At 41.9% G+C, this 26,339-nt stretch overlaps 1 protein-coding gene across 3 annotated transcripts in view; it reads left to right on the plus strand.

Moving 5' to 3' along the window:
- The window catches only part of MOV10 (Mov10 RNA helicase), a 276,396-nt gene that overhangs the window by 205,058 nt on the left and 44,999 nt on the right, over positions 1–26,339 (plus strand). For all 3 annotated transcript variants that reach the window (XM_069238670.1, XM_069238672.1, XM_069238671.1), the window contains exons 19-21: positions 4,579–4,704; positions 7,307–7,395; positions 13,372–13,493. In XM_069238670.1, the coding sequence (XP_069094771.1) occupies positions 4,579–4,704; positions 7,307–7,395; positions 13,372–13,493 (337 nt within the window). The remainder of the gene's footprint in view (positions 1–4,578; positions 4,705–7,306; positions 7,396–13,371; positions 13,494–26,339) is intronic.

The following is a 26,339-nucleotide window of genomic DNA, read 5'->3' on the forward strand; positions in this document are numbered from 1 at the left end:
TGCTGACCTGCTGCTGGGTTCTCCGGCCCTGCACCCCCCTTCTTCAACTGTTGTCTCTAGAGGCAGGGTGCTGTGGCCCCTGATCTCTGAGAACTCTCTTCAGCACGAGGAGTGCTGCCTAACACCTTGGGAGCACTCCGTTGGTGCCTGTAGCGCTTTTTCCTAAAGCACTTTTTTCTTGTAAATTGGGGGCCATCGCGCTGCTTTGAGCGCTCTTTGTGCCAGCAAGATCACCGCCGCAACCCGGGCTGCAAGGAAAGTTCCAGCACTTGAAAAGCACTCCTTGTTTTTAAAACGTTCACCGCCACGACCCGACTGAGGGAGCTTCCAGTGCGCCAGGGTCTCACTGTCCACGGCGCCCCCAGGGCACTCAAAAACGAGGATAGGAGCGAGCGCGCTCCAAACAGTGCCCCTGGGGCGAAGCGTGCTTCTTGACGCGCCCCCGGGGCACCTATAGGCACCATCCTTGGTGCCTGCTCCACTCTACAGCCCAGGTCGGGCTGAAAAGCGACTTGCGCACCACATCGTGTGCGGTCGCGTAGGGAAGCAGGAGAAAAGCCTCATCGGAGGCCCCTGCTTCCTTCTTCCTCCTTGGGAGAGGGCTGTTGGAGGCCCAGGGGGGCCCCACAAAGGTCGCGGGTCCCAGGAGGGGCCTGTTCTGTTTTTCTGGCAGGAGAGGGTGCCGACCGCCCCTCTCCCCCAGGAGCACTGCGTGGCCCCTGTGAGTGCACAGGAGTGCAAGGGGCCCCCTATTCTCCTCCTTCTAGGCACAGGGAGTGCCTCTGCTACTTTTAGGAATATAGAGGCTCAGTGAGGCAAGTATGGACCTAGGGGAATGTATGTTTTTACATGCTTTTCCTGCTATTACATATATGTGCTAATGTTCCTTTTATGGGAATGATTTGCTGATATGTATTTTTATGACTTGTGATATGTTTTCTAATGTTCCTTCTATGGGTAATTAGGAGTTATTCATGACAAGTACATAGATTTCTTTACTGTAATTCCGGACTACTGCTTATGTTGCAGAATCCTGAGTACTTACATGTTCTAATGTGACAACTGTGTATTCTTGCAGAGTATTAGTAACTTGTGTAACGTTCTGACAACTGCTAAGGTAGCAGGGTATTACTTACATGTAATGTTGGTCTAATTATGTTTTGTGCAATACAGTTTATTTTTACATAGCTCAGTGTTGTGTTTACTTTGTGGTGTACATTTTGTGTCACGTGTGTTGTACAAACGCTTTACACATTGCCTCCGGGTTAGGCCTGACTGCTCATGCCAACTACCAAGGGAGTGAGCAGGGGTTATCTTGGACGTGTAACTCCCTTGCCCTGACTAGAGTGGTTAGGTTCTGCCTGGCTGAGGTGCATACCCTAGCCAACCAGAAAACCCATTTCTAACAGTCTTGAAATCTGTGAGCTTTCGTTGCCATACCTTTCACATCTGGCTGCATGAGCATATGTTAATCTATTGCTTTCCTTGACGGTAAACTGTTTTGCATTGTTGAAAGAACTTCATTATTCCCTTGCGGAATAAAACACTTAACATGCCCCCACCTTTTCTCTGAAAGGCCTCTCCCTCTGAGGCTGGGGTGAATTTGGAAATGTAATGAATTGGTGAGAATGGGAATGGATATGTAGTGAGTCTAGGTCTTCACTAAGGTACCCACAGTGTCATTTGTTTGCATTTTTAAGCTGGCTACATTTGGGGAGCAGCAGTGCACCCTAAAGAGAGCTGTCCTTTATTGTCCTGCCTGTGAACATACATCTGTTTTCCGTTTCATGGGAGGTCCACTCCTAAAGGAGTCTCAGATGTGTGGCTTGGTAATATGACCATATATCCAGGCAACCCAATCCCCACTGCCCCTCTAGATCTGGTGCTGACATGAGCTCTTTGGAAATTCTTTCCTTCTTACCTCTCCATAAAATGGTTTCAATCGTTTTCTGTAGAGTTTTTATTTCTTCCTTCAAAATCAAGGTCAGCAATTCCTTAAAAACATACAGGAAACGCAGTAGATTATGAATTTTTACTGTGGCCATTTTTCCTGATCAAGACTGAGGGAGTGCAGACCATTTATTCACGTCATCATGGACATCTGGGGGGGGGGGGGGAAATCTCCTGATTGTTGCCACTATCTGCTCGATTTATAAATAGTGTGAACAAGAAAGGAAAGTCTAGGCAACCTTGGCAGGTCCTTCTCTGTAATCTGTTTGCCCATGATCTGCTATCATTTGCTAAAATTGTAGAGGTTGCACCCTTATATCTGCCTGATGTACAGCTGCAGAATTTTTCTCTGAAGCCCAGTGGGTGCACGATGATCTTCAAAAAATTCCAACTGCTGCGGTCGAGCGCTTCTCTGTGGCAGGTTCGACTTCTATCAACGGTATATTCTTGCTGCTGTCATTCTCTTAGATATTGGTTCTGGGAATATTATCATGGCTGTGGCTCTCTAATAAACCCCAGGTGGTTAGCATCCATGAGGCTCGGAATTTGTCAAGACTGTTTGACAATATTTTGCAAAGTTTTTTGTTTTAGTTGAGAAGGGCCATCGACTTATAACATTTACATTCTGGTGGGTATCTCATCATTAGTTACCCCTGTTTGTGCCCTGAATGAGTTAAATAGCTCTTTTATTGGTACCTAATCATTTTATTTTTTAACCGAGCTGCTGAGAGAACCTCTCTGGACCTGGCGGTTCCCTAGTTTTTACTCTTTAAGTGCATCTGCGATCTTTCCTGCTATGGGCCTTCTGGTTCCTTACATTGCTCCATTGTAAGCCTGGGCAGTCTTATGGAACTGCTAATGCGTCCTTTTATGTTCATTTATTACACATTAGGACTCGTTTTAGGCCAATAAATCTTTTGACCCAGTTGAGAGACACCGTAGGACGAGATAGCTGATCAGTAGGTCAATCAAAATATCAATGTCATCAATTTTTATCACAACAATACATTTCACTTTGGTCAAAGCCATTAATCAAATTGACGACACAACCATGACCTTTCAGCCATGAATAACCACACCTTTTAATAGAATTTTATTAATTTTATTCCCTATTAGTTACAATCTAAGATTAAGTGCGTCAATCTTAAAGGCAAGAAACACAACAGCATGGTTACGATATGGCAACTTTGGTAAGATTTAAATAAGGCAAAAATCATAAACATTAGAATATAACACAGCGTAACATAGATCAGAATATAGCAGAGTGTCAAATATGCGTCAGTTCAACATAGCATAATGTCAGTTGTTTGTCTATTTGCGTCAATTTGATGATCGCCTGTCCTAACCACTAATTAGCATTGGCATGTTGGGCTTCATGCAAAACAATTTAGAACACCAATTTGGAAAATATCTAGCGATGGTCTCTGTCAAAAAGTAAGCAGTTGGTACCTAGAAAGGAAAAGCAAACAGACAAATTACAAATTGCATTGCCATAATTACCCTCCAAGCATTAGGTCAGCACACAGGTTCAGGCTTCGTCTTCAGGACATCAGTCACACGCCATCAGTCAAAGCTCAACTAAAGGGCATAGGGACATTTCCCTCGTAAGGAGGAAAAATGTAAAATGGGCAGTCTATGGGTGAGGATGGTTTAATAAGTCTCAGTCACCAAACAGAGTGACCGTTTCTGGATAAAATCAATAGCATTCCCTACCTAATTCCAATGACCCTTCTGTGACATGGGTTTTAATCCCTTTTTCGTAGTACATTCCCCCAAAATTCTATTGGACACTAACTATACCCCACTATCTTTAACCTATCAAATTTAGCATTTGGTAATCCCAAATGTCACCCCACATTAATTCATAGTTCTTTACTTGGTCTTCAAAATTGAAGTCTTGGGAGGTGGCACATCCGGGGTTACTTCACTCTTTGGCACGTCTTTTGGGTCAGCAGATTCATTGTCCATCGGTCTAAGTGACCTTGTACATTAGTCTACATTTGTTTCAATTTGCTCATACTTTTAAACCAAGGCACCGAATATGCGCTTGGGAACGGAATTTACATAGATACATTCGTCTTCCAAGTTGAAGAAAAAGAACATTTGCAGGGTCATGGCCCTTTGTGAGTCCGCACACTGGAAAAACAGAAAAATGCATTTAATATGAGAGCTGGGCAGCTAAATCCCGCAGCTCATGCTAACTTAAGGCCTATAAAGATTTTCAATATAAATGCATTAACATAAATGTTAATATAAACGTGATTAATCATAACATAAACATTTTATTCATCATTATTAGTTTGCGTATACATTGGTGGCCATTTACCGTGGTCACAATTCAGGTGCACGTTTAAGCAAAATCTCTATTATTGTTTTCTATGCAGCATCATCACACATTGATATAAACATTTCGTTTTAATATAGGTTATGTAAGATACGCTCTCTCACAATTATAGCTTATCCACCCTCCCATTTTCCTCTCCCTTTTTTTAGAGTTGTTTGTGAAAATGTACAAATGATTCCTGTCTTCCCTCTTCGTCTTTCCTACTGTCCCCTTGCTGCTGTTCAGATCTCTTTTTTAACCAGTCTTACCTTGTTCCATACCTTTTTTTTTTCTATATTTTTCAGGTGGGGTCAGTGGAAGAGTTTCAAGGTCAGGAACGGAGGGTGATCATTATCTCCACAGTGCGCAGCTGCACAGATTATGTCAAACTCGATGCAGATTTTAATCTAGGATTTCTGAAAAACCCGAAAGTAAGTTTGGTTCCCTTTGTTATGCGGTAGAGGAACCTATATTCAGCTGTGTTGTCTCAAAGGAAAAGTAGAGTAAAAACACATTTTCTTTGAGGCATTCCTGCTATCTCAGTCACGAAGTTGCCGCCTTATTTTATGATTCTGGTAAGGACTTGGCTGCAGATGTTTTATAAGCAGGAGTGGGAGGTAATGTATTTGATTTGTGAGGAAAAAAAGCCAAAGTAATAAATGTTAGGGGGAAATCCTCCTGGAACTGGTGGACTAATCAACAAGCATTGGCAAAGCCAGTATGCCCTCCCTGTAAACGATTTTGGCTAACATTATGGCTTTGCCAATATTGGTTATCCGTGATGAACAGCATTGGCAAAAACAAAGTCAGAATAGCTAGCCTCGGCGTGATAGCATTTGTGTACACATGCATCATCATGTTTGCGTCACAGTGCCCATTTTTGGGCAGTACATAAAGTTTGCAGTTAGAAAAGCGCATTATAAAAAAAAGGAGCCACCCAACTGCAAATTTAAGCTTTTAAGCTACTGGTCCTGCCAGGAAACAAAAAGTAGGACAGGGAGGGGCGAGAGAGGTAAAAGGATGAGCTGCGGGAGCAACATGGAGAGGATCGTGGCAGTGGTGTGTGAGGGTAAAGTAGCACATGGGAGAGAGCAAAACAAGACATGTACTCCCATGGAGGGTTGAAAGAAAAAAGTAGTTTACTCAATGTAAGCAGTGGAAGTGTACGATTTATCCAGTAAGAAACAATGTATCGTAGATATGCTTCAGGTTAGAAACGGGCACAAGAAGCAAGCAGATGACATTAACAATGCCAACCTTTCATGAGAAACTGCTAGACCCAAAGCCTGCTCTACGTATTGCTATTGGATATAATCGGTCTAAATCTGTCTATAGGCAAGACCTTAAAGAAGCTAACTGCTGCACAAAAATGCCCAACAATGGATCTTAATCGAAGAACTGTGGGTTGGCGTAAACAGTGTGTGATTAGGGAAAGTAGGACAGGGGAGAGGGTCATGAGTAATAATCAGGCAAAAAAATGGCTTGGAGAACAGTGATGGCTGCAAAATTGGTGTTAAAAAGCGAGGGAACGGCAGGTTTAAGTAGTTCTTAATCAGGGGAAGAGAGCATGTCGGACTTACAGTGGTATGGCATATGGTACAGTTACGGATCATGGTGTTGGTCGTTCTACAATTCGTACTGATGTCAATGCTTATCAGTAATTGCCATGTATCTACAGCTAAATATTTAGTTCATCACGGTTCTGTGTTTAACTGTATAATCACGAAACATTTGTGAATAATGCTGGTAAGGTACAAGGTGTCTCAAACTGGTTTGGTTCTGTTGGAGCACATAGTTTTTACACAAGACATGAGATCTGGCTTTCATTTCAGTGGTTGCAAGCGATGACCTGGCCATTTGACTGACTGTTTACTGAACGTTTCTACTGCAGATGTTCTGTTTTCTTTGTTACCAAAAGTGAAGAAGGCTGGCATCGGCATGGCTGGTTTAGAAGTTCTGATAATGGCACTATCTCGTTAAAGTTTGATTGTGGTGGATAGAGACAGTATTTGACATCATCCATCAATGTGAAGTCATTTTCTAAAATTCTTTATTTATTCCAAGTCCAATACAAGCAGCAACAAACCTGTTGCACACACTTTATATTTTTCGGGGTTATGTTCTCGTTTCTCAAATTGAGAATACAGTATAGCAATGTGTAGTCAATAAATGAATACGTAGAAAGTCGATGATCACTGACAAAACTGTAGAAGTACGGCATGCCACTATCCTGAGGTGTGGAATGAAAATGAGCTGCAATTTAGTAGTCACAATCCCAAATATACCATGCTTACCCTGTTGCTAGAAAAAGTGCCGATATTAATAAAAAAAAAAAAAGGAAATGTATGCGGACATCTGTTTGATTGCTCATTTTACTATCCTATCTAGAAGACTCTGTACCTTACATCTCATCATTAAACAAGCTTTTAGTAGTACTGTCCTCATTTCTAATTTTGCCTTCATGGGAAGTTGTCTACTATGGAAGAAAACCTTTTGCAGTTCAATGGTATTAATAGCAAGTCTTAGCAAAGTTTAATGTCATGGTCCCGCAATGTAATCAAATGCAGAAAAAGTATTGACACTACAAAGTAATTGTCAAGGAGGCCTGATTTCTGTTCTGAGGTTACCCAGCAAGCTAAGGTAATGGGAGGTCGATACGTTGAAATAGGTACATGCTGCAACCACTTAAGAACAACATTTGTGTAACCTCAAAGTTCAGTTTCTGACAGCATTTTAACGAGATGATGATGAATACCAAAATGACTTGCCGTCTCCTTATTTGATTTAGTGGTCAGAACTACATTGATTGACTGCCTCTGTGTTTACCAGCAAACTGATAATTCTATAATTGACAAACCCTAGACCATGAATTTTAAGGAAAGTATGATATTGTATACAGTGCACTATTTGCTTGTAAAGGGTGAAATACGCTCAGACAGGAAGAGTAGCTTTAGAGGTGTTTGTGGAATATATTCTTTTTCCCTAACTAGAAACTTAATGGCTTTGTCTTTTTGTATCCTTGTCTTTCTGCAGAGGTTTAATGTAGCGATAACCAGAGCAAAGGCCCTCTTGATAGTGGTGGGAAATCCCATTATACTAGACAAGGATCCCAACTGGTCCAGGTAAATGGCAATAATCATTTTTTTCCAATTCCTTAATGCAAACTACTGTACACTTCTGTGCAACCTACATACCTCATCTAAATGTGTGTGAACAACAGTATTAAGATTTGTCCTCGCAGCATTTATGACTAATCTCAACACCTTCCTGTCAGGTGTTACTGTACTTGATACAGTGAATTTGTCTTTAACTTGTGTGATGCATCACTCCATCTTTAACCAATGTACCCTTTATCCCAAACTCTCCCAGTAGTAATATATATACGTATATTGCAAAACACAGTAGCCTGAAATGTTCAGGGTGTGTACTTACAGTGTAATTGGAAGGAAGTTGTGTTGAGGAAATATGTGAGGAAAGGGACTTTGTAGCACACAATCAGCCTAGGTGCTCAATGTGCAGAAGGTTTACCCCAATGCAGTACATGAATCGTCCCACTTTGTAAGAAATTGCCTCTGCTTGAGTGTTCAAAGAATATTGAATTGATCCCCCCGCAACACTGGCACACCCCTAAACTTTCTGTAATCCCAAGTGTGCATTTCATGTGGAAATTCCCACATTTGAATTATATATGTACATTAACATGGAGCTATTATAACTGAAAAGAAATCGTTAGGATGTGCTTTAATGTGGTTACTGGCCTAGATAAACTAGCCCTCAACCCCATATTTGCAAACATGGCTGCTGACTTCATAATAATCATTGTGTATTTTTTTTTTCTTCTTTTTTTTACACACCAAACGCACCAAGATGTACATTGTTTGTGTATATGTTGTTCTCGAAGAACTCTTTGGAGGATGTTTTTGCTACTTTCCAATGCTCTTCCTGTTACCGCACTGTATTGCATGCATTCATTCATGAGTCTTTCCATTGTTTATTGTAACATCTTTATTCCCTCCATTCTCATGACATTCGGTTAGAAAGGGCAATCAATATTCATTTAGTCGGATAGGGTTAAGATGGTAGACTTATATGACACTTTTAAATATTGTTTGATTTTCTGTAATAATGATACTTTTCTTTGCACCATGCTGACTTAGCACTCTGTCATTTTCTGTGTTGAAATTGGCTATATAAACCCTTGAATTTGGAGGTGTTTTATTGGACTCAGTTTCTACTAGGGATTCCGTTCGATTTGATGCACATTTGAGACCTAGTCTATTTTGATGTTTTCGCTTATTATTGCAGCAGTCCTGTAACCGATTGCATTTATCGCAATTCATTTCTATGTACTTTGGCAGATTCGTTGACCACAATACTGCATTTATATTTCTCCAATAATTCTATATTTCACTTACATTTTAATAAACCTTCTTGGTTTTCGTAATTTCTGACCTCCAACTCTCTTTTTGGGGTCAGTCCTTTAGTTTAGATTGTATTTTTAAATGCCATATTGAACCCCGTCTCCAGGGGTTTGCATCATGCCCTCCCCTGCTATCTGGCGGACGTGATCATGCCGATTATCTAGGAGGATAGCACGCTCACACCTGTCACCTTCATCTGTGGCATTTATTCATTCGTATTGTACGATTTAGCAGAGTTTAACACATCTGAACCTGGGTGAGCTTCAAGGAACTAGTGACAGCAGGCACTATGTTGCTTGTGCACTTTAAAGTCTGGGGCAAAGATGGAAGATAGGAAGGCTGTGGGGTAAGATATAGCTAGATCATATTAGGAGGTTTTTGTTTACTTTGCTTCAAAGTGGGATATTGTTTACCTGGGTGAATAAACGGGGCAATTTTATTTTACCTTCCCCTGATGATTCATTCTATTTCCAATTCATGGTAGTCCACTCTTTTCTAGCAGGCAGTCACTCGCCAGTATATACTTGTGGATTTATTATTCTTCCAGTTGGGTTTTGTCCCATCCCTCTGTGCTCTTTTTAATCTGAGATTGATCAGGTTTATCCTCCAGTTAAGAGGTGCCCATTCACTTTTAAACCAAGACTGCTTAAGTCGGGGAGGGGTCTTCAAACATCTACCTGGGTTCTAAACACATTAATTCACATGTCTAAGTTACCCCAGTGCCCACCCTCTATTCTGTAACATCGCACTTATTGGCGCTACCTGGGAAGGATACCCGATCGATATCCATTAGAGATTCAGATGTATTCCCAATTAAAAGTGAAATTCGACAATTATCCTACACTGAAACGCGCATCATCAGACCATATGTAATATATACAAAATAAGAATCAACAATCTTTCTTTATTTCTATTCGGGCCCATATCACGTAAAAACACACGATCATTCTCCCATGCAGAGAACCAAACATTACCTTTGATTCCACATTGTGCAATTCAAGCCAACGATTTAATCATGTGCCTTGAATTGAATCTGGTTTCATTCGATTTAACTTAAGGCATATCGAGCCCGTCTGTAAACTTTCAGTGCAGTTCCATTGATTTGTAATGAGTTGACATGAATGCATTCTTTTTTTGTAGTGCACACAAAGCATTCCTTTAAAAACTTTAGAATTACAATAAACATGATTAACCTCTTCTCAACTCATTTTTAACAAAATAAACTTTTGTAGCACATTAAGCATTCTAAATATAAACCTGCCCTCGGTCCTGTTCCTCATGAAATCCTGTTCAACTAGAAATGCATGTTTTTCTCAACAATCCCTTCGATGTGGGAATGCACAGCTCACTGCAGACCTGTAAGATGCAGAGAAAAGTGCTGTACTTAGCTGGTTTAGGTTGGTTACTGGCAGCGTGCGTGGAAGCAGTACATATCATTTATGTAAGGGCATACAAAAACACCCCAAGATTCATGAGCAGCAACTGCCCAGGTTCAGTTTTGGACAGTGAACGTAGAAATGCCTACTACACCCATGGAAAACTTTAAATTTCTCTTTGTGTCTGTGATTATTTTTTCGAAACATTTAATGAACTTTCACTCTCTTGTATTTTATCTTTTGACTCTGCCTGCTTTGAAAACAATGCATGGGTGTTTTTTCTAAACAAATTAAAATGGCATTTTGCGTTCCCACAACATTTGGCCTCATTTTGTAATTACCTAACTTTGTATTAGACACCACAAATCCACATCTGGGAAGGACTTGAAAGGACCCTGTCTTGGGTGAATTGGGCCAGTGCAGTCAGCCACCAGCCAATAATCAGAGCTTCTTTTCTGGCTTCTCGCAACTGTAATCTAGTGTGACTCCTGGCCTCTCCTCCAGTCTTCAACTGCCCAACTCCTTGACTGACACTTCGGCAACGGATTGTGCTACGTAACCCTCTTTACTCTGGTGGCCAAGTAGAACTATTTCCACCCCACCCTTCAGGTTTCAATGCTGAACTGAAATCTGAATTTATCCTGCCACAAGTGGCACTGTTGGTTTAGAAATCTTTCTCGACACAGTGCCACTTCTTCTGTTTCAGCAGGCCCAAACACCTCTTTGCAACATTAGGGAAATGCCTGCATATGAGGCTAGAATTAATCTCCCTTCCCTTGACTCCCGTAGGGATGTCCCAGACCACATCCTCCCTACTTTGCACACTATGCCACCTCGTTTTGGACCCAACTATATGCATTCAAGTCCTGACTCTGCTCCAGTGGAAACAGTCCAGCTTGACTGCCAGGCCAGGTCCTATCTGAACCGAAACTCAAGCAACCCAGGGCCAGTTTCACCTTTATTAGGGTTCATCAGCTGGGTAAGGAATGATGTGGTAATTACCAGTGGCCTGGTCTGACAGTTCAGGATAGACTTTTCCTATTGGAGCATGGTCAAAGCTGATTTGGATATGGCTGGGTCCAAACTGAGGTGGCATGGTGAGCAAAATAATGATGGACTGATATGCAGGCCAGAATAATTGCCAGTGGCTCTGATTAATTCAAGCATTTCATCCATCTTTTTTGTATGCTCCAGTTGTGGTGGGTCACAGAGATTAAGTGAACATGATCTATACAAACTGTTGCTTGTTCATGAACAGGAAACCAAATCCACGTGTGATGACTAAATGAAAAACTGTGCTCCACCCCATTCGCCACCTTATTTACATAAAAAAGCAAATTGTCATAGGATTTAATTTTTTTTGTTTATGCCACAAATCTTTCAAACTCAATTTTTAAACACAACTTTTATATCACCCTGATGAGCTCCATACAGCATGAAAAGTGTTCTTGAGCGACATTGATCTTTTGATTGCTGAAGTAACATTCAAATTGACACAGCCTTTTGTAGATGTCGTTTTTAGTTTTTATTAACTCAGAGTATAAAACTTCAGTGCTCAGACACATTTACCTACTACATCAGTCAATACCTACATATAGGTATGAAAGCTTTACATATACTGTGATTATTGTTGATTATAGGTGTTAGCGCGCCTGGTTCTTAGCAAGTAAACTTACAAGGGGACGCATAAAGGCCGATGAACCTTTTGGATCGCATGGAGTATCCTAGCTATATAGTAATTGATGACCTTCAATCAATGTATGTATCAATAATCAATAAGCAAAACACTAATCCTCAATCGTTAACGTCAATATTTCATGAATAACCACAACTCAATTGTACGTATATCAGTTTTATTTCCCTATTAGTTACAATACTAGTCCATTGGTTAATTCAAACTTTATTCAGTCAGCTCCGAATAAGTCCATTAATGACCACCAATAACATAATCTAATCAGAACTTGAGAAAACATATGCTCCAATTCTTCAGCATAAGCCAACAAAGCTGAATATAAAAGCATTAATATCAGAGTTCAGCAATCAGTTTGTCAATCATTGTCACTTAAAAAACCCTTCCTAACCCAGATTAGCATTAGCATGTGGGACTTCATGCCAAAACAATTTACTACACAAATTTAGAAAACCTCTAGCTAAAAGAAAACGATTTAAACAGCGCAGTTGATACCTGGAAAGAGAGGCACAAAAAGTTAAGTCACATTGTCATTGCTACCTATCCACAGAACGGATCAGCAACAAAATCAGTCTTCGTCTTCAGGTCATCAATCGATCAGCAACGCATCAGGCTCTCAAGAGAATTAACCCAATGACAGAATCTCGAATCGCGTCTTCTGACATCAATTCACCCCTCACATCTGAAGATTTTGCCCTTTGTCATGGCCTTTTATTAAGGTTACCCAGTCCATCCCTTCTAATTCCTAATTAGTCAGTCAATCACCAGTTATTATCCTAACCAATAATGTTTATTTTATGAATCTTTAAGTTCTAAGATTACGCCATGCCCAGTTCATTGATTGGTTCACTGTACGATGTTCTCATCATCCGGCTCATCAGGTATTGAATATGTTGCATCTTCTCCAGTCAGTGTCTCTATTGTTTGAGTCCTGGGAAAGTACATCTTGTTTGCTTTACACAACATATGTTGAGATTTGATTCACTCATCTCCTGTCCGTCGGTACATTGCAGAAAATTCTAGCTAAGCAGACTAATAGCAACTGGTTCATGGTCAGTTCAATACATCAGCTTCTCTACAGTGCTAGTAATTCAGCTTCTGCATGAGGCCTGGCAAAACTAGGCCACAACTTCGGCTAAGTTAGCTCTACAATATAATGCAAAACAAACGTTATACATCTCAATATGACATACTGCTACATTATATTTGTACATTTTCAATATTTTATGCATTTTTAATCATTTTAGTACAATTTCGTATAAACTGGATGTCACTTTCTCTGGGCACATTTTCAAAAGTGTAGATTATATTTTCTCTGTTTAATTGCCGATCAATTTCTTGTTAATCTAAACGCATAACGCTCATTAATATTTCTAATTAACATATCTGCATCAGCATAGGCAATACATATATTCTACTTGTTGGTGAGCAGAACTGAGCTTTTCTAAGGTATGATGTTGGTAAGTGGGGTTGTATTATGTTTCCAAGTGTATTTGCATGTTCCTGCCAGCTATCAGATTCCTGTAAATAGAGCAACTTCCCTTGGGTGGAGATGCATGGAATATTAACATGTTATACTACATTTTTTTTAATCATTTTTTTTCCCAACAGATTTCTTAAATACTGCAGTGATAACGGAGGTTATACTGGGTTCCCCTACCAGGAAGAAAACATGGCAGAGGATGATCTTGCTGAACGATTGAGTGCTCTTAACTTAAGTGCAGAGCCACCAGGTAAAACCTAGTATTTTGTAACATTGTAAACATGCTGACATGTTATTTCATGCTGTAGTGTCTTATGTTGATTTAAGGCAGTGGTGGCTGGTCGAATTTGAAAGTGGTGGGGTGTAAGACCAATTAACACATTTTAGCGAGCATGCTCAAAGTTAGCGAAGGGACTTCGTGAAGTTTCCCCTCAAGATATTTTTTTTTTAATTGGTGCGAATTGGCACTATTTGTGTGATAAATGGTCCAAAAATAGTTCCTATAGGTATTAATAGAGGAAAATTCATAAAATATTTCAGAGAATTTCTTCTTTGCTGAACAAGACTGACCTCCATTTGGGATCTCCTCTTTACAATATAAAAAGCATAACATAGGAGCCATAGCCCTGTTGTCTATTCACTATTCTCTAGTACTGTTTCCATTAATAAAGTGTGCACTACACCCATTTGGTGACATATGCGTGGCAGTGGCACTCTGGTATGCTGGGACATTGTTGTGAAAAAAAGGACTGGAGATCTTGGGAAATCACCTAGTTCCAACAGGCATATGTGCAGTGATGACCAATATTATTGGAGTTCCGCGTGAAGCAGTGTTGCAGAGCTGGTTCTACCAGGGTGTGGAAGCAGTTGCATGCCGTTAATGCAGATGGTTCTTACTCAATTACAGCAGCAACCGCCAATATCAGTTCCAGGCTAGGTGTCATCTCCTCCTGCACAACCCATGTACCAAAGACAGCAATTCTCCATCTGAACAGAACATATTGCATACTTGGTCCAGACAGGGTTCATTTGGGCCTGGTGCTTACTGACAAACTATGAGAAGAGTGTACATTTGCTTATCCCTATTAGTCCATCTGTCATTAAGGATGAACTCTAACACCTGCATGTTTCTAAACCTTACATCACGTCAAATAGGAGTTCTCAGGCTTTCAGGTTGTAGAATGGATCATGCCTATCTAGATGGCAGCTATAAACCCTGCGACAGAGGTGACTGAAAAAAGTGATTTCATCATGGTTCTTTAAGAAAAGCTAGAGACTTTTATTTTCGGAGTTTATTCTGCAGTGTGTAAATAATGCTTTTAATGGGAGTATTATGATTAGCACAATAGTAATGTGTTCTCCGTGGTGTTTGCATTAATAAATTGTACACTGCATACTTTAATAAACAGCAGAGGGGACGAGTTATCATTGTCAACAACACAATAGTTGTGTTCTTCGTGATGTAATCAGCACTATAGTAACGCGTTCTCCACTGCACTATGCACTGCACATTTGAATGTAAACACCACGGAGAACACGTTTATATTGTCATCAGCTATTAACGAGTTCCCATGTTGTTTGTATTACTGAAGCATGCTGCGAGCACTTTAACCCCTTCGCTGACAGGCCTTTTCCCCCTGAGGTGCTAGGCCTTTTTCGCTATTTGGGGCAGTTCGGGCTTAGGCCCTCATAAATTTTGTCTACATAAGCTACCCACTCCAAATTTGCATCCTTTTTCCCAACATCCTAGGGATTCTAGGGGTCCCCCGTGTTTGTGGGTTATCCTGGAGGAGATCAAGAAATTAGCCAAAATACAGCAAACATTTCATTTCTTCAAAAAAAAAAAAGTGAAACAAGGGCTGCAGAAGAATGGCATCGGCAAAGGGTTTTCGGTGCTAAAATCACCATCTTCCCAGCTTTCAGGAACAGGCAGACTTGAATCAGAAAACCAATTTTTTCAACACAATTTTTTGCATTTTACTGGGACATAATCCATGTTTACTATTTTTTGTGCTTTTAGCTTCCTTCCAGCTAGTGACAGAAATGGGTGTGAAACCAATGCTGGATCCTGGACAGTTAAACATTTCTAAAAAGTACGCAAAATTCAGAATCTAGCAAGGGGTCATTTTTATAGTTCCTACAAGGTTTTCCTACAGAAAATAACCGCTGAAATAAAAAGAAAATTGACATTGAGGTGAAAGTCATTTTTCTTCTCTGTAACATTTTCCTGCAATGTCCGATTTTCGAAAGCAATATACAGTTATGTCTGCTGGACTCTTCTGTTGCGGGGATATATAGGGCTTGTAGGTTAATCGAGAACTCCAGGTATCCAGAGCCAATAAAGGAGCTGCACCTTGCAATGGGTTTTCATTCTGTACCAGGTATACAGCAATTCATTTGGTGAAATAAAAAGAGTGAAAAATACATATCAAGAAAACCTTTGTATTTCCAAAATGGGCACAAGATAAGGTGTTGAGAAGCAGTGGTTATTTGCACATCTCTGAATTCTGGGGCCTTCATACTACCCTGTGAATTACAGGGCATTACTCAAATAGACGTCTTTTTTTACACACTGTCTTATATTTGGAAGGAAGACATAGAGAAAGGCAAGGGGCAATAACACTTGTTATGCTATTATGGGTTCTCCCAAGTCTCCCGATAAGCATAGTACCTCACTTTTGTGTGGGTAGGCCTAGTGCCCGCAACAGGAAATGCCCCAAAACACAACATGGACACCACATTTTCCCAAAGAAATCTGAGCTGTTTTTTGCAAAGTGCCTAGCTTTGGATATTGACCTCCAGCTCAGCTGGCACCTATGGAAACCTACCAAACCTGTGCATTTTTTAAAGCTAGACACCTAGGGGAATCCAAGAATGGGTGACTTGTGGGGCTCTCACCAGGTTCTGTTACCCAGAATCATTTGCAAACCTCAACTTGGCAAAAAAAACAAAAAAAACTTTTTACTCACATTTCGGTGATCGAAGGTTCTGGAATCTGAGGGGGATCCACAAACTTCTGACTACCCAGCGTTCCCCAGGTCTCCCGATTAAAAAGAAATGGTCCCTCACTTGTGTGGATAGGCCTACTGCCTGCAAAAGGAAATGCCCCAAAACACTATGCCGACACATCAAAATTATCAAATACAAAACTACCTGTTTTTGCGGGGGGAACAGGGGCACCTGTGTTTTTGGTCCAGGGCTCAGTAGCCATATAGGGAAACCTTCCACACCCAAACATTTCTGAAAACTAGACACCTGAGGGAGTCCAGGGAGGTGTGACTTGAGTGGATCCCCCAGTGTTTCCTTACCCAGAGTCGTCAGCAAACTTCAAATTTAGCTTTAAAAAAAAATCACATTTTCCCACATTTCTGTGTGGGATCAGCGCACTGGCACAAATTTCCTACCACACAACGTTCCACTCAGTCTCCCAGTAAAACGATACCTCACATGTGTAGGTGGGCTAAATGCCTGTGACAGGGAGGAGGCAAAAACAGTTTGGGGGAGGGGGGAGATGGAGGGGAGGGGGTAATGTTTTTATAGGCTGACAAGTGGGGCAGATTTTTTATCGGTATAGATGCGACAGTGCTGGGTGGTGGGAATTTTGTGGATTCCTGCAGATTCAGGAAGGTTCCATCACAAAAATGTGGGATAAATGTGTGATTTCCAGCCAAGTTGGAGGATTGCAGTGCATCGTGGGTTAGAAAATGGTGTAGGGTGCATGTGACGCACTGCACTCTGGACACACCCAGATGTTTAGTTTTCAGATGTGTCTAGGTCTCGTAGATTTTTCCACATTGCAGCATCCCAAAGTGGATCGGGGGTAATTGGTCCATCTGCCCACCAGTGGGAAGAACAACTTTGTCCCCATTTATTTGGGGTGGGGGTATGGCCATACCTCAACCCTCTTTTTTTGGGGGGGAGGGTGGCAAAAAAATCTTCCCTGGTGGGCTTTCTGCTTTAGAAAAATAAGCTGATCTGCCCCCAAGGGGGGCAGAAATGGCCAACAGTAATGTGCCCCCATGGGAAGCGACCCTTGCCCAAGGAGCTGCCCCCCCAAACAAAACACACATGCACACACAAATCCCTGGTGCCCAAGTGGTTTCTGTCCACCCCCTCCCCCACCCAATGGGGCCGAAATGGCCAAAAGCTAATTTGCCCCCCAGGGGAACAACCCTTGCCTAAGGGGTCACTCCCCTTGTGTGAAATTGACCTAAAAAATAAAAATCCCTTGTGTCTAGTTGTTTCTGCCCCCCTTGGGGGAAAATTAGCCTAATAAGAATAGGCCGATCTGTCCCCAAGGGAGCATAAATGGCCTAAAGCTAATTTGTCCCCAAGGGGAGCAACCCTGGCCTAAGGGGTCGCTCCCCCACATGTAAAACAAAAAAAATGATCCCTGGTGTCTAGATTTATTTCCCCTCCCCCCCCCCCTAATTACAATAGGCCGATCATACGTCATTAGTGGGCGGTCTTTGAGGCCCCCAAAGTACTGTAGCGCAAGGGCTGGCATCATCTCAGCACGTATGCTGTTTAAAATCGTAGTGTGACTAAAAACATTTTGTTGGCATGTGATGCAAAAAACCTGCCAGCGTGCCGGACGTCTGTGAGCAAAGAGTGTCACGTTCGTCAGGCACTCCAAGGCGTACTAAAAGAAAGTGGATAGTAATTGCTTTTTGCAATTACCATCAAAATGGCTTTTAAATCTGGAAGGGTGGTGCTTCTCTGTCCAATATGAGGAGCAAACCCTGTGCCTGTGACCAGTGGCAATGAAGGCTAAATTTGCATTGAGTTTATATGGGAATTGTTTCCATTGTCAGTGTGTACCATGAAGATCTGGCATTGGTTGACTTCCTGCAATTGCCAACCTGAATTTGACACCCTTGAACTTAGTGCAAACGTTTCTGAAAATTAAGTACCCGAGTTATCACTGTGCTATTAAAATCTTTACAACCTTCAATCGACTTAGTTGTAATGCGGTATTATAATGAATGGTCATTGAAATGCATGGATCACAGCCCTTATGTTCCAAGCTGAAGTGTCTTCTAGACATGAGAACGGCTTCGTTTTTTACCCTGTTATCTTACTCAACACATATTAGTGGGCAGACAGCTATTGGACATCCCCCTTTTTTTCAGACCTAATGACTAAAAGGTAACATAAGTACTTAATCTAGGAGTGCACACTTTGTTTACGGTGGAACACGCAGCTCAGGGGCTCTAGTACCAACTTCAGGCATTTATCCACTAGACCACACCAACATGGATTTTTGGGTACTATGAACTGTGTTCCTATGAAGCCATTTCCATACTTTTTTCCTATTTAAAAAAAAAAAAGAAAAGAAATATATATATTATTCTTGCTGGCCTTGGCATGCCCGAGACCAGGTGTAGGGCCGATGCGTAGTCTGATAAGAAAACCAAAGGGCTGCTTGGAAGGCATGAAATGGCTTTCATTGGTGGCCTCTGTCCCCAACGCATTCTAATTTTAAATATATGCTGAACGTTTGCTTCGGCAATACACTGGCCTTTCTGCTGTATCCATGCACTTACCAGGTCCACATTTCACGAAATGTGACATGTAAAATACTTTAATAACTACACGTTGGTTTTCAGATCTAGCCAGCAGTTCTCATTTCAGCGATGTGTGGACTTGCCAGTCTGTGCCCTTCCTGTAAATACATTTCCCGAGCATCACGTGTCGGAGGACTCCTATTTGGGATCCATTGGAAGTAGGCACGGACATTCCTTTTAAGATGCATTATGTATTTTTAAGTGATGGTGTGCTGTGACCTGGTACCTTTTTATCCGGTCTAATGTAAGGGAATCGTAGTAACTCCAGGAATGCAGCAAGCAAAATGATTGCACGTCTTGTATGTAAACCATACTTGATGCAGATTGCTACATTCCTATGCTAATGTATGAAAACATATTGGTCAACTACAAAATTGCACTAATAGTGTTGAGATAAATGGTCTAAAATAGCCACTGCATACATTATAAAGGATATTAAAAATCACTCAGGCGCGCAGTGACCATATACCAAATTGAGGCCAAGGGCAGAGATCTTTTATAAGGAAATGCTCTAAACACATAGTTGGTCACGCCATCACTCTAACCACAAACGGAAGACGTCTTTGTTGTCTTGCATTTTCACACGAAGGAGATAGTATAGTTTCAGACATGAAGAATAAAAGGCAGAATATTTATTTAGCATAAAATTAAACCCATCAAAACATTTTTTCCCAAAAATATTTTAATCGGTTTAATAAAATGCGGAAGTTTGAAATGTGTAGAATTCTGCAGAGATGCTGCCTTTCTATTAATGATCTATTGCATGCAAAAGCATACTGCCTAAAGTAGTTCCTTTCTGATGATCACTGTAAAATTTAGAAAAAAACCGTCAAGAGCTGAAAATGGCAATTCTCGTTTTATTGTTGTAGTTCTGCTCTTTGACCTGCCTTTAACCTTGGTTGCTAGCTCTGGCAGTAGTCTTCGTGGCATCACAAATCAACTGTAAACTTATTACAGTTAAGCAGCAATGTAATTTCGTTATTAAAGGTGACTAGAGACGTCTCAACTTGACTGTAATAAGGATGTTGTAGATCGATTTTGGTCCAAGGATTGCAGGCTTCGATGCATTTTTTTTTTTTTTTTTTTCTTTTTGTGATACAAACTATATTTGGTCTGAGTCACTGTTAAGTAGATTTACCTTGGACAGTTAATATTGTTTTCACTCCTGCAAATGAGCCTTTCCTTTACGGCATTCACGTAGTGATTTGATACAAAATTCATGGCCATGATCTGTGGGTCGCATAAGCTTGGATTAAGGGCGGCAAATGCAGTCTTTATTTCTGACAATGACGTGCTTGTTAACTTTGTTGAGGTTCAGTGTGTAAATACTAAAAGCAAGACACGTGAAGAGCAAAGTACTTTACTTGATCTCCCCCCTCCAGCGCAAATAAACCCCCTAGCATGTGCACGCCCCAGGGAAACAAATAAAACGTCATTAGTTGATGGAAATGGACCTTTAAATGCCCTCAACAATCTCCTCTCCCCTTTGTTTTTCAAGTCTCACTTTGAATCGTTTAAGCTCAGCTGCCCATTTGTCTGAATAAACGATAGATTTAATTTACAATATGTAAAACTACCTTTTAAACATTCTTTTCAGGTTTCTTTATGTAATATCTATTTTTTTGTATGGCGATGATGCAGTCATGAGACCACTTTAGAGTGCTAATAAAAAGCTTAATCACAAACCTTTCGGGTACCCTGGCTGAAAAAACGTACTATTGGTTCGGTGGCATGTGTAGCTGCAGATACACATGCTGTTTAGTCCGCCGTCTGGTGTTGGGTCGGAGTGTTACAAGTTGTTTTTCTTCGAAGAAGTCTTTTCGAGTCACGAGACCGAGGGACTCCTCCTACTTTGGTTCCTTTGCGCATGGGCGTCGACTCCATGTTAGATTGTTTTTTTTTCCGCCATCGGGTTCGGACGTGTTCCTTTTCGCTCCGTGTTTCGGGTCGGAAAGTTAGTCAGAATCAATGGAAAATTCGTCGGTATTGTTTAGTTCGGTATCGGGTTAGATTAGAATCGACACCGAATCTTGAAGAGCTCCGGTAGCCCTTCGGGGTAATTTCGATCCCCCGTCTGGGCCTGGTCGGCCCGACCGCGTGCAAGATCGAGACTGATGGAACGGACCCCGTTCCGATTCTGTCCTAAATGCCACTGTAAATATCCCTATACACACCAACATTTGGTCTGTAACTTGTGCCTGTCACCCGAGCACAAAGAAGAAACGTGTGAGGCCTGTCGAGCGTTTCGGTCGAGAAAAACGCTCCGAGACCGAAGAGCCAGAAGGTTCCAGATGGCGTCCACGCCGATAGGACAACAACGGTTCGAGGAAGAGGGAGAAGAAGAAACATTCTCCATCCACGAATCGGATTCCGAAGAATTCAACGTCGAAGAAACCGTGAGTAAGACGTCGAAACAAGCATCACACAGAAAAACAGACAAAGCCCAGGGGACGCCACTGCCGACAGGCCATGGCTCAACCCATAAAGTAGGTGACCGTCCATCGGCACCGAAAAAGGGCGAGCTGGTGCCGAGATCGTCCGACTCAGGTCGAGACACAGGCACGCAGCAATCTCGGGACCGAGAAACTGCCGCAGAAAAGAGTCGACACCGAGGCAGCGGCACCGAAGCTGCTCGGCACAGAGATAGCGGCACCGAAGATGGTCGACGCCAAGAAGGTACGACACTGAAAAAGAGGAAAATCTCTTCGGAGCCGAAAACAACAAAAGACACTGTTTCGGTGCCAAAACGCCGAGCAACCGAACCGAAAGCCAGTTCCTACTCAGAGGAACAATCACTGTCCTCCCAACTTCAAAAACACAGATTTGAGGAGGAATTACAAACAGCAGCTGTAGATCACACGCAAAAGCGGATCTTTATACAAAGTGGTACAGGGAAGATCAGCACCCTTCCCCCAATCAGAAGAAAAAGGAAACTAGATTTCCAACAACAAGAAAAAACACCACAAGCAAAAGTGGTGAAGAAGGTAACTCCACCACCCTCTCCACCACCGGCAACTCATATATCACCGGCACAGACTCCGTCACAATCACCAGCTCATACCACCATGAGCCAAGATGACCAGGACGCATGGGATCTCTATGACGCCCCAGTATCGGACAATAGCCCTGAGTCGTACCCCACTAAGCCCTCACCACCTGAGGACAGTACAGCGTATGCTCAGGTGGTAGCTAGGGCAGCAGAGTTTCATAACGTATCGCTACATTCAGAGCCTATCGAGGATGACTTCCTTTTTAACACCCTGTCCTCCACCCATAGCAATTATCAAAGCCTTCCTATGCTCCCGGGAATGCTAAGGCACGCTAAACAAATCTTTAAGGAGCCGGTCAAAAGCAGAGCAATAACCCCAAGGGTGGAGAAGAAATACAAGGCACCACCCACAGACCCTGCTTTTATTACATCACAACTGACACCAGATTCAGTTGTCGTAGGAGCAGCTCGTAAAAGAGCCAACTCGCACACATCAGGCGACGCACCACCTCCTGACAAGGAGAGCCGAAAGTTTGATGCAGCCGGGAAAAGGGTTGCAGTACAAGCTGCAAATCAGTGGCGCATCGCCAACTCGCAGGCACTCCTAGCGCGATATGACAGAGCCCATTGGGACGAGATGCAGCATCTCATCGAGCACCTCCCCAAAGAATTCCAACAACGGGCAAAACAAGTGGTTGAAGAGGGACAAAACATATCCAACAACCAAATCCGTTCTTCTATGGATGCAGCAGATACAGCTGCAAGAACTAGAACTACTGCTGTAACGATAAGGAGGCACGCATGGCTGCGCACATCCGGCTTCAAACCTGAGATACAACAGGCAGTGCTCAATATGCCGTTCAATGAACAACAATTGTTTGGACCAGAAGTGGACACTGCAATTGAAAAATTAAAGAAAGACACTGACACAGCTAAAGCCATGGGAGCACTCTATTCCCCGCAGGGCAATGGCACATTTGGCAAAACTACTTTCAGAGGAGGGTTTCGAGGTCAAGCCACACGAGCCAGCACCTCACAAACACCGTCTACCTACCAGGGACAGTATCAAAGGGGAGGCTTTCGGGGCCAATACAGAGGGGGCCAATTCCCAAGAAACCGGGGAAAATCTCAAGGGCCCAAAACCCCTCAAAACAAGCAGTTACTCACAAGTCACTCAACCCCTTCAAACAACACCAATGGGGGGAAGACTAAGCCAGTTCTACAAATCTTGGGAGGAGATAACAACAGACACTTGGGTCTTAGCAATAATCCAACATGGTTATTGCATAGAATTTCTCCCACTCCCTCCAAACGTCCCACCGAAAACACACAAGATGTGCAAACAGCATATAGACCTTCTAGGACTAGAAGTTCAAGCATTACTGCAAAAAGACGCAATAGAATTAGTACCAAAAACACAAAAGAACACAGGAGTTTACTCACTGTACTTTCTAATACCGAAAAAGGACAAAAGTCTGAGACCAATATTGGATCTCAGAACACTAAACACCTACATCAAATCAGACCACTTTCACATGGTCACGTTACAAGACGTAATACCACTACTGAAACAGCAAGACTACATGACAACGTTAGATCTAAAAGACGCGTATTTCCATATACCGATACATCCCTCGCACAGGAAATACCTAAGGTTCGTATTCGAAGGAATATATTACCAATTCAAAGTGTTGCCATTCGGAATAACGACAGCACCAAGAGTCTTTACAAAATGTCTAGCAGTAGTAGCTGCACATATCAGAAGGCAGCAAATACACGTGTTCCCGTACCTAGACGATTGGTTAATCAAAACCAACTCGCTAACACAGTGTTTACACCACACAGATTGTTATACAAACCCTTTACAAACTGGGTTTCTCCATCAACTATGCAAAGTCACACCTTTTGCCGTGTCAAACACAGCAATACTTAGGAGCGACAATCAACACAACAAAAGGGATAGCCACTCCAAGTCCACAAAGGGTTAAAAAAATTCACAAAGTGATACAAGCTATGTATCCAACACAAAAGATACACGCAAAGATGGTCTTAAAACTCCTAGGCATGATGTCCTCATTCATAGCCATTGTCCCAAACGCAAGATTGCACATGCGGCCCTTACAACAGTGCCTAGCATCACAATGGTCACATGCACAGGGTCACCTTCTAGATCTGGTGTTGATAGACCGCCAAACATACATCTCGCTTCTATGGTGGAACAGTACAAATTTAAACAAAGGGCGGCCTTTCCAAGACCCAGTGCCACAATACGTGATAACAACAGATGCTTCCATGACAGGGTGGGGAGCACACCTCAATCAACACAGCATCCAAGGACAATGGGACGTACATCAAAGAAAGTTTCATATAAATCACCTAGAATTGTTAGCAGTATTTCTAGCGTTGAAAGCATTCCAACCAATGATAACCCACAAATACATTCTTGTCAAAACAGACAACATGACAACAATGTATTATTTAAACAAACAGGGGGGAACACACTCGACACAGTTGTGTCTCCTCACACAAAAAATATGGCATTGGGCAATTCACAACCACATTCGCCTAATAGCACAGTTTATTCCAGGGATCCAGAACCAGCTAGCAGACAATCTCTCTCGGGATCACCAACAGGTCCACGAATGGGAAATTCACCCCCAAATCCTGAACACTTACTTCCAAATTTGGGGAACACCTCAAATAGATCTATTTGCAACAAAAGAAAACGCAAAATGCCAAAACTTCGCATCCAGGTACCCACACCGGCAATCTCAAGGCAATGCTCTACGGATGAATTGGTCAGGGATATTTGCGTACGCTTTTCCCCCTCTCCCTCTCCTTCCATATCTAGTAAACAGATTGAGTCAAAACAAACTCAAACTCATACTAATAGCACCAACATGGGCAAGACAACCTTGGTATACCACACTACTAGACCTGTCAGTAGTACCTCATGTCAAACTACCCAACAGGCCAGATCTGTTAACACAACACAAACAACAGATCAGGCATCCAAACCCAGCATCGCTGAATCTAGCAATTTGGCTCCTGAAATCCTAGAATTTGGACACTTAAACCTCACACAGGAATGTATGGAGGTCATAAGACAAGCTAGAAGGCCATCCACTAGACACTGCTATGCAAGTAAATGGAAAAGATTTGTTTGCTACTGCCATAATAATCAAGTTCAACCATTGCATGCATCTCCAAAAGATGTTGTAGGGTATTTACTACATTTGCAAAAGTCAAATCTAGCTTTCTCTTCCATAAAGATACATCTCGCAGCAATATCTGCATACCTGCAAATTACTCATTCAACTTCCCTATTTAGAATACCTGTCATTAAAGCATTTATGGAAGGCCTAAAAAGAATTATACCACCAAGGACACCACCTGTTCCTTCATGGAACCTCAATATTGTCTTAACAAGACTCATGGGTCCACCTTTCGAACCCATGCATTCTTGCGAAATGCAATATCTAATGTGGAAAGTTGCATTTCTCATTGCCATTACATCTCTAAGAAGAGTAAGTGAAATTCAGGCATTTACTATACAAGAACCATTTATTCAAATACACAAAAATAAGGTAGTTCTAAGAACCAACCCAAAATTCTTACCAAAGGTCATCTCACCGTTCCACTTAAATCAAACAGTAGAATTGCCAGTGTTCTTTCCACAGCCAGACTCAATAGCTGAAAGAGCACTACATACCATCAAAAGAGCACTAATGTACTACATTGACAGAACAGAACTAATTAGGAAAACAAAACCACTATTTATTGCATTTCAAAAACCTCATACAGGAAATCCAATATCAAAACAAGGTATAGCTAGATGGATAGTTAGGTGCATCCAAACCTGCTATCTTAAAGCAAAGAGACAGCTGCCTATTACACCAAAGGCACACTCAACCAGAAAGAAAGGTGCTACCATGGCCTTTCTAGGAAATATTCCAATGAACAAAATATGTAAGGCAGCAACATGGTCTACGCCTCACACATTTACTAAGCACTACTGTGTAGACGTGCTATCTGCACAACAAGCCACAGTAGGTCAAGCTGTACTAAGAATTTTATTTCAAACTACTTCCACTCCTACAGGCTGAACCACCGCTTTTGGGGAGATAACTGCTTACTAGTCTATGCACAGCATGTGTATCTGCAGCTACACATGCCACCAAACGGAAAATGTCACTTACCCAGTGTACATCTGTTCGTGGCATTAGTCGCTGCAGATTCACATGAGCCCACCCGCCTCCCTGGGAGCCTGTAGCCGTTTGGAAGTAATCTTCAACATTTGCTCATTTGTAAATATATTACTTTAACCTTCATTTTGTACATTCTTATTCATTCCATTGCATGGGCACTATTACTAACATACACAACTCCTACCTCACCCTCCGCGGGGAAAACAATCTAACATGGAGTCGACGCCCATGCGCAATGGAACCAAGGTAGGAGGAGTCCCTTGGTCTCGTGACTCGAAAAGACTTCTTCGAAGAAAAACAACTTGTAACACTCCGACCCAACACCAGACGGC

This window comes from Pleurodeles waltl, chromosome 6, assembly GCF_031143425.1.
Source record: "Pleurodeles waltl isolate 20211129_DDA chromosome 6, aPleWal1.hap1.20221129, whole genome shotgun sequence".
NCBI classification, from domain to species: Eukaryota; Metazoa; Chordata; class Amphibia; order Caudata; family Salamandridae; genus Pleurodeles; species Pleurodeles waltl.